This window comes from Apium graveolens, chromosome 5, assembly GCF_009905375.1.
Source record: "Apium graveolens cultivar Ventura chromosome 5, ASM990537v1, whole genome shotgun sequence".
NCBI lineage: Eukaryota > Viridiplantae > Streptophyta > Magnoliopsida > Apiales > Apiaceae > Apium > Apium graveolens.
Window position 1 is genome coordinate 292,725,547 of NC_133651.1, and position 20,000 is coordinate 292,745,546.

Below are 20,000 nucleotides of genomic sequence, written 5' to 3' on the forward strand. Positions count from 1 at the left end.
ATCCTCTCCAATTGAGCATCACCACAAGTACACATAACCAAATCCAAATTAACATATTCATTCCTTGATCCTCATCATTCTTCTTGATAAACTTTGAGGCCAGTGCATAAGCTAAAGCAAGGCTTTGGGGCTCTCTGTGGATCAAGTCCTTGACATAACCCTCGCATGAAACCGGGTGGAGGTTCCGTCGGAAGATGTTAATGGCTTCTTTTTCCTCAAGGTTGGAGAGCCGGTTAATTGCATCTTGAAACCTCTTGATTAATTCAGGTAGTGTTTCTCTGCTTCTTTGTTGAATAGTTTCCAAGTGGCACATTTGGAGCTCGTTCACGTGGTTTGCCCGATACCTCTTTAGTAACATCTCCCGGAAGTCTTTCCAGGAGTCGATGCTTCAGGGGGGGATTCTGCTGAACCACTTCTGTGCCCCTCCCTTCAATGTCGATGCGAAGAAGCGGCATCTGGTGAGATCGTTATAGTCGTAGATATTCGAGATCTGCTCAAAGTAGTTCAGGTGCTCTTCGGGATCAGCAAGTTCATCGAACGAGTCAAAGTTAAAGTGTTTAAGGTCAGGCTCTCTGGGGGTAGATTCCAGTTTTCTGGTGAATGGCGTGGCCGCTGCACCGACTTCCATGTCTCCCTCGACTTTTCTCTTGAGGTCTCGGAGGGCCCGGACCATCTGCTCTTGTTTAGATTCTTTTTTTGGCTCAGAGTCTGAGGAGACATGAACCCTGCGCGCCTTCTTTTTCAGCTTTGCCTCTTCTTCTTGGATCCTTTTTTCAATATTATATTTTGCTTTGGCCCCTTCTTCCTTTCGGATACGATCCTAGAGCGCGGCTCTTCTGATTTCGTCTCGGGCATCTTCTAGCGGTCTCTTAAGATTCTTTGCAATTCGGTCGAGGACCGAACCCCGAGATTCTCCGGAGTGTTCTTCCTGATCCCCTTGACGGGCTTCAGGCTCACGGTTCTTTTCTTTCCACAGGCTCACTGCTGTTTGAATCTATTACTAGGTCATGCTCCCCCAAGGGTTTGCAGAAGTTTCTACATACTTATGGGCTGCTTTCTCAATGGTTATCCCCTAGTCTCTGGGCTGGAGCTGAGATGAAGCACGAGTTATGGGGGGCTCCTCTTCTATCTCTTCCATTTTGTCGTCCCTGGGTGGGACGACGGTGGGCTGAACAGTCCCTGATACCGATGTCTTACTCTTTCTCGTGGCCAGTTTTCAGAGCAGAACAAGGGAAAAAGACCATAAGTGCAACAGGGTATGTAGTCGCAAGAGATGAATAAATACGAAAAGTGAGTTCAAAAGAAAGCGAGGGTATTAACCTTAATTGGGGGGAGGTTTTCTGGGTTCTTGGGACTGCACTGCGTGACTGGAAACGGCACCACTACACCGGAGGTTCACCCCTCCTTCTAGCGCCAATGATAACTCTGTTTCTTCCCCGGTCTTCTCCTCTCTCACTCGGGTTCGAGTCTAGTCCACGTGGCAAAATACGTGTGGTTAAGTTGTAGTAACGGGGTGCTGCAAAACAGAACCGGAGGGGGGTTATAGCCCCGCGGCAACTCCGACATGAGAGTAAGAATGAGGTTTCTTGAAGAAGATGAAGAGGGAAGAAGGAGCTATTCAAAAATATATGTATAGTGGTGTGTGTGTATTTGTGTGCAGCAGACAATATTTTCCCCACCCCTAAAACCCTTTTCTTGGGTCCTTTTATAGGCTCCCACATTTAGGGTTTTAGGGGTTTGTACCTTTTTATCCAAGTCCTTGATGATTCTTGGTTGGTGAGTGATTGGATGGTTCAGTTGGACCGTGGGGCCCGACTGTCCTTTTGCAACTGGGGTGTCTTGAGATTCATACACATGAACGGCTGGGATGTAGTTGTTCCAGTTCTGGTAACATGAGACAGTTGACATTAGGGCTGCACATGGGCTGGGTTGGGTCGGTTTCGACAATTTAGTGACCCAACCCATTTAATTCGGGTTTAAAAATTTTCAACCCATTAATATCAAAAAAAAATTATAACCCAACCCTATTATATGAGTGATGGGTTGGGTCGGGTTGGGTTGAATGAGTTGAATAAGCATAATAGTAGACAATAAAAAAATGCTACATACAAGAAATAAATGATCGTTCAAAATATTACATGTATATTAAAACAAGTATAAAGATATTTTATACCACAAATGTAAAGACAAACACAACTCTCGTAAAAATAAGTGAAAAGTTAAAGATACAATCTTCATTCAAGAAATATTAATTCTTAATTTCACAACCTATCAATATTTACTTTTGCTCTACATAAATATATGATAAACATAAATACCATAAACAATCAACTTGATTTAACATAATAGTTTGTGAAAACACCTTCTTATAGTGCAGCTCATTGTCCGCTTCATATGACCCGAGTTCAATTCAATTTAAAAAGTTTAGTCCAAAATTACGATCAAATTCAAAATATATTATTTTTATTACTTCATTTGTCTACTGCCTAGTGCATAGTCATTTATGGGCAAAAGCAAATGTATCAGGTTGTGTCCAAAATTAAAATAGGCCGGGAGTCAGTAATATTAGGGACTTAACAATTAGATCGGGTTGGGTTGGGTTAGGGTTTTAAAAAGTTAAAATCCGAACCAACCCAATATAATCGGCCCGACGGAAATTTAACCCAACTAACCCATGGGTTTGAATGGTTCGGTTTGGTCGGCCCAAATAAGGGTTGGTTTGGGTTGGTTTGGGTTGGTTTGATCGGTTTTGCTAACCCATGAGCAGCCCTAGTTGACATTTCTATCATTTGCCACGTGTTCCTGGGACCACTCCAGTTTGGGCACGAGGTGTTCTCTAATTGGGCTTTTGTATCATTTTATTTGGGTCTGATTACTTATGGGCTATCAGAGGGCGCTCCTCAATGATCACTGAGATCTCATCGTTGCTTTACTTCTAATGGCTTGAATGACCAACAACCAAACAGATTCAACTATTACCACGCCAATCCATACTATCAATCCAGCTCAGAGCTTCTTTAATAGCCACAGTTTCGGCTAGAGATGCACAAAAGGCCCACCGGGCCGGACTTTGACCGGGTCTTAAAAAGCCCGGGCTTTGACCGGGCCGGGCTTTTCGGGCTTTGACTTTGACCGGGCCGGGCTTTCCGAAAATGTCAGAGCCCGTTTGGGCCCTCGAGGCGGGTCTAACCGGGCTTATTTCGGGCCGGATCGGATCGGGCCGGGCTTTTTTCTAATTTAAATCGGATCGAGTATTATTAGAGATTCCGAAGAATACATATGTTAGCAACTAGATCATCTTAAAAATGTATCAGTTTAAATGGAATATTTTATGAAAACATTACTTCGTTGAAAATATTTAAGTTCGGTAAAAATAAACATGTTTATAGAATAATATGTGTTATCATTATTATGATAACAATGATATCCAAATATATATAGTGTACTTATTATATCTTCTTTCATTATTTATGCAACGAAGTATATAAATAATATTTTTTATCACAAATATGTAAATATATATGTGTTTAAAGTATTATTTATATTTATACTAAATGTGAATTTATAAATATATAAGAAAATATATTAGAATAATCAGATTATAACCGGACTTTTTCGAGCTTTTTCGGGCTTTTAACCGGGTCGGGCCGGGCCGAAGCCCGGGCTTTTAACCGGATCGGACTTTACTTAAAAATATAGGGCCCGTCGAGGCCCGAAGCCCGGGCCGGGCTTGACCGGATCGGGCCGGGCCATATTTTCGGATCCGGGTTTTTTGTGCATCTCTGGTTTCGGCTAACTGTGAAGAAATTATACCATGAATAATCCTAAACTGAAACTTTGAATTTAAATTTACAATTCTGAAATTATTTTTTGATTTTTTTATGTTTACACAGATATGAGCCTCGAGTTACTAATGAATTAATATTTTTCACGTTAATGACATATAACAAGTGTATATATGAGTATCTATGAGTATCAAAAATTAAAATAGCCCCTTCGAGTTACTCGAAAGATATTTAATTGATATCATTTTTAAGATTTTTTATTTGAGATCATTTTTAAGATTTTTTGCATTACTCATTAAATTTATAGGAAGGACTTAATTGATAACTTAATTCAGACGAATACCTTCCAGTTTCCCTATTATATTTCAAAAGTTTACATGCTGACAATAAGTCTAGTGTGTGTAGTTTTAGGTTTTTAGAATAAGTTAATAGAACTTGAAAGAGGTTTAAAATGTGTAATGTCTTAGTTGCAACAATACAATTATACAGTACATAACCCAAGTAATTATACTGTGTAGTTTTAGCCTTTTAGAATAAGTTAATAGAACTTGAAAGAGGTTATTCAGTGGTAATCGGCTGTGACTCGATGGTCTTTTATCCGTAGTCCATATTGCAGCTACAGATTTCACATAATGAAGATGAGTTTATTGTTAACAAGGTCATCTTTAGCTAAATCCGGTTTCCCTTTGATAGGTGATTAGACTCTACCTTTTGTCAAAACAAAAGACTATGCATAGCTTGAAACATACCAGAAACATTACTAACCAGGCTCGATCTGAAGGTCATTGTTCACTATATATGTTATATGACTAAAATCAGCATTGCAACAATTCACAGCTTCCAAATGTGCAGCAAAGTGACAGTTCACGAAACACCACCACCCTCAACCGCAAACCAACACCACCCTGGACAGGAAAAATAGGCAACATAAATCATACTACAAATATGGTCACGAAATATATTAAGGGAGTGATTATTTTTTTTCATTTCTGGAGAAACCTCATTTTGGAATATAATTTGCCGAAAAAGATTTTATAGAAACTAATCTCCTATAAAATGTTTGTTCCAAAAATTTATTTTCCGGGATAAAATATAAGAAATTGTGAGAGAATGAATTAAAAAAAAAGCCTTTTTTCAAAAGGGGAAGGAATTTTCCCTAAAATTTTACTCCTGTAGAAAATTGATTTTACTAGAATCAATCGAACACAGAAAAACCTTTCTTGAAACTGAACAAACGTGTGATGACCTGAAAATCAGTTATATATAATCCTGAAACTAAATAAATGCAGAAAACTTAAAAAAAAAAAAACGTTTTTAATAAAAACATGCAACAGATGCCATCTGCAGTATCTGAAGAAAGATACTGAAACCTTATTACCAATCGTGCAACCCAAACCACGTGCAACAGCACCAGCATCAAGGTCTCCAACATATGTTCTAATACTAGTCCTTACCCTGGATTAAGGAAATTAAGAACACTACAACAATAAATTTTAAAGTCAAGTCCTTAGAAGATCTATTGTAGAAAAACATAAGTCTTTTTTTAAAAGAAGTGCTTACCAGATAGCTATGAGCAACCCTTCCAGCTGCCTCGAACCTACACATTCAAAAGTCGAACCTTCATTCAATGCCTTTCCAATGGCATCTTGCCATTAGTTCCCTATTGAACTCCCTTCAATCCTACCTACAGTTGAGACAATAGTATTTAACTAGAATTGTGATCTGGATAGGTAGAGACAACTCAAGTGAAAGAAATAATTTATTATTTCAAATATATGAATTCATCATAAGATATTAACTGACATTAACTGAATAAAAATATAGATATCATGAAAATTTCTATTGTAACTGTCTGGAACTTAGGAATCTGTCCAATGTCGCAGTTATAGATAAAGTAGTTGATGCTTGTGAGCTCACCGTTTCTTTAGCGGCAGACATGGCTAAAAAAACCTGCACCCATCTCCACTTCTTGCAGACCAACTACAAAAATACCAACATCAGATACCGCAGAACCTACGCAAGCCATAAGTTCATCATGTGAAGATTTTCCTTGACCAACATTCCATTTCCCAACTACAATTTTGACATTTTCCCGTCTTGTAAAATTTCGTTCTTTCTTTGATAATTCTGGTCTTATAATCTGATCCATAGGTCCACGTATACCAGCATGGGTAGCCAGACTAAAAAATAACCATTTCCTGCTACCAATTTTATTACAGGGCCATTATGAGCAATCCAATCTGCAATAGTTTTCCATCAAGTTCCAGCACTTGAACCATACCACTGTATCCAACTTATATGCACAACCCATAAGTTCAAAAGCATAACACAGGATGGTGATAAATTCTTGAATACAACTACAAGTGCCATTTTCCATCCCACTAAATAATTAAGCCAATTGTACATCCACTATAAATCATTCCATTCGAGGCAAGCACTTCAGCTTCAATTTTCATCCTTGACTCTTCCCCTCCACTCTTTGATGCAGCTGCTCTACGAACAACACCCGCAGCAGCTCCCATGATAACATTACCTGACTGCTTCAAAATCCGGGGGGGGGGGGGGGGGCTTTTTTGTTTTAGAAACCACCTTCACGTTTGTCTCATCTTCAACTCTTTGGTCTTGCACTGATGGGCCGACGGAAAGAAGTTCTTTTGTACGTGCATCCCTACAATTCAACGACTATAAGGATAATAAGACCATACTTCTGCAGAGATTAAATGTATGACCTTTCTACTAGTTAAGAAGCCATGTGTATTTCCTTTATTTTTAGTCACAGAGATTTATCAATAGCTTCCCAAGGCCAGACATGTATAGCACCACCTTATGAACCTGACCATAAAATCATCTGAATTTGAATAATAAGTACATTTCAGTGAGGATACTATGCGATACTGCAATAAAATGCAAAAGATAAAACCATATTTGCAAAATAACATCTTAATTCCAACTTAGGTCATAGGTATAATAGAAGTAATTTTTTCATCTTTGTATGCCTTGACTTTGACAACAATCAAATTTTATCATGTACACCTACTTTGTTATGTCTTGAACTTCTGATATGAATCACACACTGTTATGTCGTTTCAAGAAAGGTTCTACAAAACAATCTATCATATCTCACATTGCCAAAGCTAATATCTATTAACCAGTCTAAGAATCACATTTAGCGTTTGTCATTTTCCTCCATGGACAAATTATATGCAATTCCCCTAGCAAGGAACATTACTATTGCATCAAAGCGACAACATTAATACATTACACATCCCTAATTTTTTTTGATTTTATAAATTAAGCCAGCAAATAATAATACATATCATATGACAAAATGACCAAAGCAAGAAGAACCACGACCTAATTTACCATCTTAAAATCCGCTCCAAACCAACTTAATACCACAATCAATCGCCAAGAAAATTGTAGGTGAAGTGCTCACTGACTCGTAATAGGGTGCTGCTTCTTCGTCTCCATGCCTAGCTCTACCTCCAATCCCAACGCCTGGCGGAAAAGCATCCGATAATTTCCAAACTCTGACTCCACACTCCTGTCCTGCCCATAACTGAGTGTCTTTACTTGCTATCGTTCTCAAAACCTTTCCAACCTGAGTTTCACGAAGCGCTCAAGAAATGATGGCCTGCTCAGATGCACTGCAGCGTGAAGTGGAGCTTTGAAAATTTCCGGGGCGTTTTCGTTGTCTCCAACAAATTTAGAAGAGATTGTCCATCCGGCACCGTGAAGTACTCAATCTATTACAAATAATAACTACATACTCAAAGAGTTTTATCTGCCTTTGGTCTCCAGATATAATGCCCAAGGAATAATGATTTGTAAAATTTAATGATAATCACATATTACAGATAATTAATACATATTCAGAGTTACTGTGACAAAAAAATATACAGGTCAACACATAATGCAGCTTGACTTCAACAAGAGTAAGTTTGTCAAAAACATTAGTACTTGCAACAGAGCTAATAGACGTGAAGGCGTCCTGCATTTTAATGTTTACCTACAGTACTGTCCAAGGAAGACCTACAGGCTGACATACAGTATTGTAAGAACTTAAATAAATTGACACTCCTAAAACTAGTGTCAAATAACTTGCATATTTCACAAGTCTAATTCCTAGGGTCAGAAAGCACCAGTAAACAAGCTTCAATTAGAACTTGATAACTTGTAAATTGTGTAAGAAACAAAACCTGGATGTAACATCCTCCATCGCCAGAATTGAAGGATGCAAGCTATGCTGACTGAATCAAAATAATGTATGAAAGATTGAAAATTAAAAAATAGAAGTGTTTCTATAGTTGCTGGCATGCAATTTATACATATCACACTACCGTAAAATTTACAAACACACTCAGGCTATGTTTGGCACATTGGAAAGAAATGGGATGGGGAATGAAAGGCATTTGGAATGATCTCTTTTTGCTAAAATTTTTTTTCATTTTTTTGCTAATATGGAATGAGCATTATACATTTAGAAGAGAGAAAACTAATAAAAATAGATTGTATGAAATAAAGGAAAAACTCTGGATATAATAATTACCTACAGAGCTTGTATAAAAAGGTTAAATAAACTAACCATTGCAGAAGCCTCAAATTCCTTGCAGTAATATGATATCCAAGGCAAGCGCAATACCTAAGAAAGAACTACTTTTAGTTTCTTCTTTCCTACTAATATTATATGAAAGGTTCCTCGGGCTTTAAATGTGCTGATTTGAAAGTTTCAACTAGCAATCCTTTCCCCGGCCCTCACCAAGTTAATTTGTAGGCTTCGGATTTCTAAAATTCATTGAGAATTTTAACTAATGCAAAATATTGGTGATTTACTCTTTAGATGCCCTTAAAAACACTAAATGGAAAGAAAGCATATAGCTTTAGTTTTAACAAACAGAAATTCCAATATGCACAAAAGAAAAGGAGAGAAGTAAAACAAGTATATTAGGAAAATACAAACCAGTAAAGCAGCATGTATTCTGAAACGGAGGGAGTACATTTTATTCAAGTGGTAAAATTATACAATATAATTGAGGATTTAGGTTTCTTCTATAGTTTGCCTAAACATCTGGCTTCAATCTTGAAAAATATGTGAAACACTTATAAAACGTAATAAGCAGTGTACCTACAAGTTACTCCGATTCAAGATAAAACTGTCTATTAAATCTGTATTTACACAAATAGGATAGGGAGATAAAATTATCAAAAGCTGGCATTAGAAACGAAGCAGAAAAGCACTTTACGCAATAACTAAGACACAGCAACAAAATTAATTCATAAAATTACTAACACTTGTGCATCAGTGCATGCATAGGGGACATGAAAATATGTTTATTTTCTGTAGTAGAAGGCAACAAGTTATGTAAGTACCGCGTATCTAAAATGTATCTCTAACAACAGAGAAGAGAAAGTTAATTTCGTAAGTGCAGAATGAGTCACCTCCAGTATAATGGTTGGCTCGCAAACATCATGAGCATTAAGGCCAATCACAATAGCCAGCTCAACCTCATAATCAAATGATAACAATGGATGCGGCGCCTCTATTGTGCCTCCATATGGCAAATACAACTATGTTAGCCTCTTTAAAAAGCACTAATAGTATACATATACTTGAATATTAACACAGAATTAAAAATATTGTTAAATTTTGAATAAAATAGCAAAAATCTAAGTATATAAAGTTACCTAAAACTGAGATTGCCTACTTCGTTAGTACATACTACTACATATATATTAATAATTTAGCTACACTTATCTTTCTACAACTGAAAATTATTACTATACTGCCTCATAAGATAATCGATAATCGATAATCAATCTGAGATCAAATGAAATACATTTATCTATATATAAAGATGTACATGTATTGACACATATTAACATAGTGAGAGAATGGAGACCTTCGGAACATCATTGATGAGCTCCTTGGCATGATCGGCATTGTTACGAACAACAATGATCTTCTTGAGCACACTCAATAGCTATATATGTGTGGATGTTAATATCACCATTTACATACAAGCGATTACAAATTTGAACTAGTCAACAGTGATCAGCCAGTGGTTAGTAAATTGAAGACCGATGAACTTCCCGATTTAAGAATCGGATCTCTTGCTTAGGCGGAGTTTGTACATATACAGATACGATTTTTGTATTTTGCTACAAGTTTCTGTGTCTAGACTATTCTATTAAGACAACAAAAAAACAAGTGACGTCATCAGTACCTTGCAAAACTAATCACATTTTGTTTACAATAAACATTAAAACCAACCAGAATACTACAAGTTTACAAGCTTCACATTAGACAATTCAATAGCTTCAGAGTCACTAATGGTTCAAGTTGTGTTGTTTTGGAGATTCTTTTGACAGTCTTCAGCAGCAACTGATAATAAACCAGCAGGAGTGTCCTTGTGTTGGTCACTAGAAGATCGAGATAAACTTGATGATCCCTTGCTAAGATTTCCATTTCCAAATTTACGATCCCAACTGAATTTTAAGTTTTTCAAAAGTGGATCAATCTTAAAGCATAAGGAAAAAGTATTATATTTCTATTTAAGGACTTCATAAGACAGTAATTGCTTAAGAGCTACATTATAACCAATCTTCCAAATTTTTTTGTCTTTTGACCGTAAAAATTATTTGTAAGCAATTAAATGAATAAACACTCACTGTTGGCGGAAATTGGTACGACAGTTTCCGAACAAGAGAGAGCTGGAACAACATCCGATGAAGTTAGTTGTATTCTCAGATGAATCTGTACATATCTGCATTACAATGTGAAAAGCTGCTGTGACTCGACCCTTTCTTTTTATTCAAGTAAAAGGTTATATGGGTTCTAAATTTAATTGCACAGTAACCGCAAAGGTAATATATACCAAATTTCATGCACATTAGCAATATCAAATACAAAAACTGTAACAAACCAGATTATACTGCAAGGTAAAAAAAAATTGTTAATTACTATACAGCTGTGTTAAAACAATCAACAAGAATAAACTAAAAAGGCTTACTTACAGTTTAGTTGGAAGTATGTTGAACATCAGAGAGCTCAACATTCTGAACTTCCTCATTTTGCCTTCCCTTTCTTTCAAATACAAGAACAAGTGCACATTTGCATGTGAATAGCATAAGCACCATACCAAGGGAGAACAAGGCAATGAATTCAAACACAATGGCAGATGCTAGAGCTGTGTGACATGAAACAAAGTAGATATCAGGTATTTAAAATACACATGTTTATAAATGCTAGCAAAACTTCACAAGACTAGCAAGTACAGAAAACACATAGTGAACCATGTAATTCCATTCTGCATGGGGCAGTGGTTTATGCACTCACGAATTGTGACATCAATAGGGGGCAATAAAAAAACCGAATTTTATGATTCCTGATTGTTTCTTTTTATGTAAACTTTTAGAAAGTTCTAGACCAAAATTTTCTTTAAATTTTCTTTTCGATAACAAATCCGAATTCCGTGAATACATATGCAGTGTGTAAGTTACTGTCATGAGTGTGGCATATTGCAACTGCATCAGAACCGTGACATCGTCCTTTCTGTTCCTAGCTTAGAGACTAAGTTTACTTTTACATGAAAGGAGTCATGCACCTGTTGTGATAGATGCAGCAAGTGTGTTGATATATACACAAGTCACTACCCTCCTTTCTGTCCTGTATTTTACTGATTCCTTTTTCTAGTTAATATGGTTTTCATATAATCAGAGACTTAACATTAAATGAGGAATAAAGATACGAATTTAATAAATTAAAGTGGATACCAAAACATAGTAGCAGAAAAGCAGTTGACAAGATATCTCACAACACAGACCTAGGATCAGGATTCAGGAAGAATAAAACAAGCTTACAATGAGCTACCACTGAATTCATCAGTCTTCCTCTTCTTAACTTGATAATAGCCTCAGCAAAAAGTGGCTTTGACATCATCTCAGAACAATCAGGAAAACACCCATACTTCCCCATGTCATTAATTGTAATTTTGAGGACATCATCATGGTCGCCACCCTGCAATAAAAAACCATTAGATCAAGAAAAAAACTATTCAGATGCATGATATGTACATATTAGGCAATTCAACCTATCATCCTACAGTTTTGGAAACGAAATTAATTTATTTTAAAAAACATTTTTCAGTACAAATACCGGAAGAACGGTAAAAGCATAATACTAATCCTCTGAAACACGACAGATATTACACAATCAGTTGCCACCTAATTTTAATACCAATCAGTGAGAACCATAGTAGAGAGAATTAAATAAAAGAAAATTTTCAATTCTTTTGGCATAGTAGAGAGAATGAAATAAAAGAAAAAGATCAATTTTTTGGGTGAACTGACATGGTATGACAACTGCTGCAGGACACTGTTGCATTCATGAACTGTTCCACGAAATCTAATGCCTTTTGCTTTAACTTTGAAATGTTTTGATATTGTAACAAATGTCTGAAGTGGCTGCCACTGATAGCTACTTATCAACTTCAGTTCAGTTGTAACAATAAGCTCAGCTGGCAGATTAGTAGAAATAGATCCAGAATTGACTTCCACAGAGAACATGACCAACACGTGAGTATCATTTCCTGAGAGTAATATAAATTGATAAGTGCCAGATATGTGATGTTAAAATCAAAAGGTTACAATGTTTAAATCAATATATCACAATTTATTAAGTTCAGAATATACAAAAAATCTTGTCAAAAAAAAGAATATACAATAAAACCAGTTACTCTTCAGGATTGCCAAAATGAGCAGGTGCTAAAGCATTATCAAGTCATCTACATAAAAGCAGCACCACTCAAGATTTCATGTGATTTAAATAGTTCCATTCAAAAGACAATATATCTGAATTCCGATAATCTTTATATTTGACATATCTTTAGGCTAATTCGGACAATAGGTAGAAGTAAGTAAATGTTTTCAGATTCACATGCATCAACAGAACAGAATGGATACCTAAATAGTTGCCTATTGGTCAAACATATGTCCTCCTATATAGGGCTGGAATCGAGTCGAGGCGAGCTTTGACTAGCTTAAGCTTGCTTATTAAAAAATATAATTTTTTACTGCCTTCTTATACACAAAACCTAGTTTCTTCATTGCTTGTAACAGTTATAAAACATTCCTATTACTATTTAAATACTATTACGTGAATAATTTGTTACCTGATTAAAAGATGATGTTTATAAAAGTAACTAGGCATCTATGTAAATGACTTGACATACACTACCATGAAGGCTTAGACCGAAGTCCATCTTTAAATATTAACCAGCCTGGTAACAAAATTGAATAGTCTTTTACCAGGAAAGATAAAACTTTCCACCATATCCTAATGACCTGATACGTAAGTTGCCCATAGTTACACATACCAGGGAAGATAAGATCTGGGTCCCAAACAGAGAAATTAAACTTGTCTCTTTCCCTGTTAAAAATTAATACTTCTTCACTTCTCTTCTTCTCCTCGAAGATAATGAATTCAGGAACATAGATAGAAGGAGGATCATTAATAGGTTCTACAAGTACTGGAACCTCTATATGGTTCATTCCATTTCTGTTCACAGTAGAGACTCGCATGACGTCGTCCCCATAGAAGTTCTCGTCTCTGTTTAATGGAACCAAAACGGTAAGTCATTCAACAAACTTATACTTATGAAAGTCAAACATGAGGTGAAAAGGAGGGGGGGGGGGTTAGTGCAACATTCTCACAAATATGTGAATGCATTACCTTAAGTTCTGAAGAGTAAAGTGTACAAAATTAAATTATATGCTGATATCCATGAAAATTTTGTCTACTTCCAAACTATAGATGATTAACACAAGAGCTAAATAATAAGAAAGTGAGAAGAAGATTGTCAAGCTTATACTTAAGGGTCACTAATAATTTATTAATGTTTCAAAGATTCAAGTTCTTGGATCGAACACTCAAGTGCCGATCGAAGATTCAATTGTACTTAAAACATTTTGAAATGAAGGAAAACATTCAATAAATATTCAAGTTTATGCAGTCATAAACACCTTATAAGACCGATATTGCATAAACTTTTTACGGGCAGAAAATATTCAACATATTACCCAAAGTACTGAATGAACTGAAGGGCATAATTTATTACTTCCAGTCGACCCTCTAAAATTAATTCTTTGCCTTTCTCACCCCCTTTGCTCACAGAAAGTTCGGCCCACATTGGCTGCCAAAATTGCATCACCATAGGAGAGAGGTGTACTGTCCCAAATCGAGCACCAAGTCTAACAGATATATTCTCCACGGAATCTGAATAAATAATCTTAAGGCCAAGAAAACCACTGCAAATAACATAAATGAAACATTGCATTCACAAATATGTCTTTTTTAGTCAATTTACATACGTCTTTACATCATATATAATTATATAATTTATATAATACCCGAATGTTGGGCTTATCATGTCTTCAGTTGCTTGCAGTAGACTTGGGACAGAAACAAACTGCGGCGGGATACTAAGGACAGATATATTAACGTATGCTGAAGCATGGTTTCCGTTTACATCAGATATTTCATACAAAAAAGAATCATTCCCATTGAATCCTTTATATGGTGTGTAGCGAAATAGATGTCCGTACTGTAGAAGTGAACCATGACCTGGCTGCCAATATAGAATATGTAACCCATAGCAAACTTTTGTGACAATAGTTAGCAGCTTAACCGAAGAACATTAATATCAAGAATAGCTGATATAGTACTCAATGGGAGTAAATGTGCATTGCGAAGATTCTACCTAAAGTATTATGTGAAAACATATTGGATGATTTAGAATGACAGACTGTGTGATTCCCCTAGGATCAGAATGCTACCTTGGTATATTGAGCAATACTTGCATTATTACCACCAAAATAGTCATTTTCGAGAGTGCTAAAGGCAATTGATTCGTCCTCCCAGACAGATACGAGGTCATTTTCAGCTTTTGGAAAGTACCCAACTGAACAACAGGTTGGCAATAATGTCAAACTTATGAAAGAAACAACAATAGGCAGAAAGTAACTATGTAAATAAGCAAAAAATACAGATTACAGAGGCATCGCTGACTTGCATCATATCTTCGTTCTTTAAAATAGTGGGCAATTGAGCATAAATGCCTCATACATACACCCAATTTTATGTACCAATTCTAAGGGGGGTAAAAGTTGAGATAACCAAACTGACTTCCTATTTAAACTGCCCCTGATTGAAACTCTTAACAGTAATCCAACATCTCTCAAACTCTATGCATAAGTAGTCTTTAAAACTCGAGGCATCCTACTTACTCTACTCATTTTCTAATATGAATTGTGAGATTTTTTTTCATGCACCATAGCTCCTACCCATGTAACCGTACTTGGGTATAGCAACATTGTGCTTCCTTCTACTTTGCTGGTTGCATATAACACGTATCTTCTGTTTTTTTGTCTCTTATGCTCTTCTTGATGCTTACTCATATTGCAGATGTAATGCAATGTTCCAAGACAACAAAACTCTCTATTTGTTAAAAAATTCACTTTGTATCCATCGAATATAACTTTACCAGTTTACTGGAAACGAAAAATGTTGTAATATAGAGTCTACGAGAATATTATCTTAGCTTATAGAAATAATGAAAAAAATGCAGACCCTGACAGAAAATCCTAATCAAATTGTAGCAGGTAACAAGATTTTAAACAACATTGAAGAGAAATTTATAGTTTTGCAGATTTCTTGCAGCACTCTTCTATATCCAGACAACATCTCTATGTCAGTGCTAGTAGTACTGGTCAAGTAAATAGAGAAAATGCTAAAACCCTCTGATCAAGAAAGGTGAAACTAAGCTTTCAGAAATTTTTGTTTAAGACGCTATATATTGAGCAGTAAATCCATGGATATATCAAATAAGCATCGGTATGTACATAACATATTATACAATAAAGAAATATAAATTCAGATGTCAAGAACGTAAATCAAGATATCAGAAGTTCTAAAGAAACAAATTTGCAAAAAAAAAAATACTTACCACTGTAAACTCTTACCCCAAATGGGCAAGGAAGAAAGTGCATTCCATTAAATGCAACACATATCTCGTAATTTCCAGTACCCTTTGGCATATAGAGCACAGTGTATGACCCATCGTTGTTATTGACAAATTCTGAAATTGATGGCTCGGATTTATTTGTTGAACTAACTTCTAGCTTTAGCTTTGATTGTTTAGTGACAACAGGATTAGAGAACGAATCCATAAGCTTCACTACAATTTCATTATTGACCAGCATAGGTACTGATGAAGCATATTTTACAACTCCTGAAATGGAAGTATTGACCTTCCCTGCAGGCACGAGTATAAATTTAAAAATTATTAATAAGTAGGTAATAGTTTTAATGATCCTTATACAAAAAACAATACAGAATTCTACAGTAACCAGATATACAAAAGCAGCAGAATCAATAACCTGGTTTGGTTGTTAACAGATAAAGTTTTCATAAATAATTGTCAGCTATCTGGGACTGTCTGAAATATACAGTTAAGCACATTCTCCAAAACAAATCATCTTCAAAGAAATAGTTATGTCCTCCCTTTGCTTAAAATAGCGATTAATATAGACAAACAAACAACGAATGTATACCTCAATGTGCTTATTAATAGGACCCTCTTTAGACTTTTGCCACATGTTATGATGGTTAAATCACACGAATCATTTAGGTATTCTACTTTTAAGTAAGTTGACATTGCGCCTGACTTTCACTTGCTATAATATGCATAGCGTAAATTACAGACTGTACAATATACTTGATGTTAGGAGTGTAGTCTTTATCGAATCTAAATTTTTAAGCACGATAATCAATAAGCCATCAAAAAACTGAGGTTTTAGACAAAAGCAATGAAGAGGTATTACAATAAATTTAAAATTTTAACTTGCGGAAAACAATTTTAAAGCAATCAAATGAAATTACAAAAGTATAGACACATAAAAATACCTGCATGTACTACCTTCTTGATTGGATATCCACTATTTAAATGAACATTTCCGCAGAAAAGATTTATATGATAAATCCCACTTTTTTCAGGCTTATAAATGATCTCGAATTCACTAGCTTTGACAGTCAAATTCCTGGAAGACTGAATGTAAACAATTCGGCATTAACATCTGTACTCCGTTTATAAGTGAAAAGAAAGAGGAAATAACTACACAAATAGGAAAATTCTCCCCTTACATTATTATCTGAATATACTGATGGAGCATAATCAGTCTTTGAAAAGGTATCCACGCTTATTTCTCCCATTACTGAACTACCTGCTTGATAGATACGTCTTTTGAACAATAACAAAGGAATATTTAGCAGAGGGAATATAGAAAATCTTTGTATTACATACCGTTGGTAAAGTCTTTAGGATATATGCTTGACCATACATATTGAGTATCATTCTCTCGCAAAATTTGAAACTGAATCCTTTCTAGCTCAATAGGAGAAGGATACTGATAAGCATCTCTTAGAAAAACAGATACCTTTGAAACTTCACCGGCAACAGTATCATTCAAACCAGACCCGTTGATAATACTGTCGGATCCACTGCAGTAACCTTAATAATTCATACATGAGGTTAAAGTAGAAAATACTCAAATGTTATAATTTTATACATCTAGAATGCAAGGGAAATCCTCATAGACTCTTAAAATTTAATATCATCATGGTCACTCTAAACATATTCTAGTTATGGGAAAGTGAGAGTCAGCAAACGTAAGGGTAACCAGGCATGAAATATGAATCCATGATAATATATTTATAACTGATATTTATTTAAAACTCGTTTGTGAGTTTGTGTACGTACAAGTACAATTGCAGCGAGTTTTTTATGAAATACTCAATGCCTGCACCGTGCAAGGCTTTCTGAAACTTAGGAGCACAAAGCAACCCACCTAGATAGAGAGAAAGTATAAACACTGAAATCATATTTATTAGATATAAGGTGCATCCGTTTGATAGTTCAGCTTGTTTCAGTTATCAATATATACTAATTAACCTCAAATACTGATGCATCTAAATTGATACTGTAACAGCCAATAATTTTGCAAAGAGAAGGTAAAAACAATGACAAGACTTCATCATGAGCATGTGATGGCAAATTTTCAAAGTAGCAAAAGTTGCATAAGATAAGAACGCACCTACATATACAGTAAAATCATACGGCACTTGGGATATGAGGTTTGTCTGCTCCTTATCAGTGATCAGGAGTGTGAAGTTCCCTGGTTCAGCTAAGCTGAAAGAACACAACTGAATACCTGGCACCAGCTCTGAAAAGCGCAGATCAGCCACAGGCATGGATAAATTTGTTCCCTTTTCAATAATTTCAATGTCAAACGAATACAATCCAGAAACAAGGTTTCCATATTTATCTCGCTGATGTATCTGAGTTTCCATAGTTGAAAAAAGCTGGAAAAATTTTGTTGCAGCCTTCCATTGAGGCAAGCAACTGGGAACATCCAACACTCCTGCCCAGTAATCGTTTTTATATTAATTTATTTCGTAGAATACTAGATTTATTTAAATAAACTCAAAGACTACAACAGTACCAAAGTTAATATATATAAATACTAACTGTAGGAAAGAATATATTTTGATAGTCATTAACTAACCTGGAATCACATTGAACATTAAAGGAGATCCTATCAAGGTTTGATTCGCTTCCTCGACATTAAGGAAGTGGCTTCCAGCGGTTATGGGAATAAACTCAATCTGGACGTACCCATATTCATTCCAACCTTTATTGGTTACATTGAGAAGACTCGCAACAGATCCATTGATAGAAGAAACAGACAGATTAAAAGAAGAAACATCGGTTCCTTCACTACTTGCAGTGACATTATTCCCAAATGCATCTTTAGGAAGTATCAGAATTGTAGCCAACGCCCCGGCAACAAATTCATTCGTCTGGCCCTTCCATGAGACGACTCCAGCAGATGGATACAATCTCCCTAAAATTGAAACTTTTCATTACTATTAAATCAAATTAGCTGGACACATAATAAAAAGTGATGCAAGGGGATATGATGTGAGGGGATATGTAGTAGATCAAATGTGTATGTGCTTTAGGAATCAAGAACTGAATAATTTCTACTCCTACATGAGAAACCCGAGTTAGTAAACAAATAGTATTTGTAAAATGTTTCATAGGTTGGGTCTTGTTCCATAACAGTTATACCATTACCACTTTTGTTATCTTGTAACTTCTGACCTCAGATACCAACATTGCCCCTTCAAATGCATTTCAATTTTCATGTATGTACATCACCTAAAGAAAAGATTCTAATCTCTTCTCATGATACGCTACTGAGGCAACTATTCGTAAAAGGCTGAATAACAAGAGCTCTATGTATCCACCAAGGCACAATTATGCATTCTAGAATAAACTTTCTAAAAATTCAGCAGTTTAGTTAATTTAATGATAAGCCACATTTAGTAACAAATCAAAGCATTATTAATATTCATCATACTAGCCATGTCGCAAACAGCATACATAATTCGCATCAATAAAACAAAATGCAACACGTAATACAATTAAAACTACAGAACATCACAAAATTAAAACTCCAGGAAAAAAGAAGCAAAAACAAACCTGGATTGACATGAAAATGCAGAGAGGAATCGAAGACACGGAAATTGTCATCGACAATAAGCACATTAAGCAGTCCAACCATAATAGGAACAAAAGTAATAGTCCAAGTACTAACATCCCCGCCAAAATTACACGTAACACCCGAAATCAAAGAACTATTCCCCATCTTATTATTAACAGTGACATTAGGATTAAAAGTATGATTGATTTTACGATGATCATAGTCTCCGAGTACAATAACCTGAATGGTAGCAATATCACCAGCAACAAACGTGTCATTGTCATTCAACCAACCGAAAGCGAAAGCGAGACTAGGAATATTATCATCTGCAATTAAAAAATGAGAGAAATAAGTAACAACAAGTGGTGTAAGAAAGTAGTTATAAGGATGAGGGTATGTATACCTGATGTTGAGATTTGGGGAGTCATTGAGGGGATGAAAGAAAGAGAGACAAGAGCGATGATGATGAGTACGATTGGGAAAGGTGTGTTCAGAGGTGCCATTTTTTTATGTAATTTTCAAAGTGTGTTTATGTGCGCGCGAAACTCAAATGTGTACAAGTAGTTTATGTATCAGTTAACAACGTGGGGGACTGGGGAAGGGCCGCGTACGACG

General features: G+C 35.7%; 1 protein-coding gene and 1 pseudogene across 1 annotated transcript; both read right to left on the minus strand.

Moving 5' to 3' along the window:
* Positions 1–5,154: 5,154 nt before the first annotated feature.
* LOC141661038 (type I inositol polyphosphate 5-phosphatase 13-like) lies at positions 5,155–10,251 on the minus strand (annotated as a pseudogene).
* Positions 9,783–19,664, minus strand: LOC141661874 (protein GAMETE EXPRESSED 2). The gene is made up of 16 exons (XM_074468889.1): positions 19,385–19,664; positions 18,405–18,743; positions 17,934–18,260; positions 17,144–17,350; positions 16,984–17,063; positions 16,747–16,888; positions 15,788–16,096; positions 14,619–14,743; positions 14,193–14,410; positions 13,863–14,090; positions 13,160–13,392; positions 12,135–12,373; positions 11,646–11,802; positions 10,800–10,972; positions 10,455–10,549; positions 9,783–10,271 (listed from the first exon to the last, which is right to left on the minus strand). Exons 1-14 carry the CDS (start codon positions 19,548–19,550, stop codon positions 10,803–10,805), a joined length of 2,940 nt encoding a protein of 979 aa, XP_074324990.1. The 5' UTR covers positions 19,551–19,664; the 3' UTR covers positions 9,783–10,271; positions 10,455–10,549; positions 10,800–10,802.
* Positions 19,665–20,000: the final 336 nt, after the last annotated feature.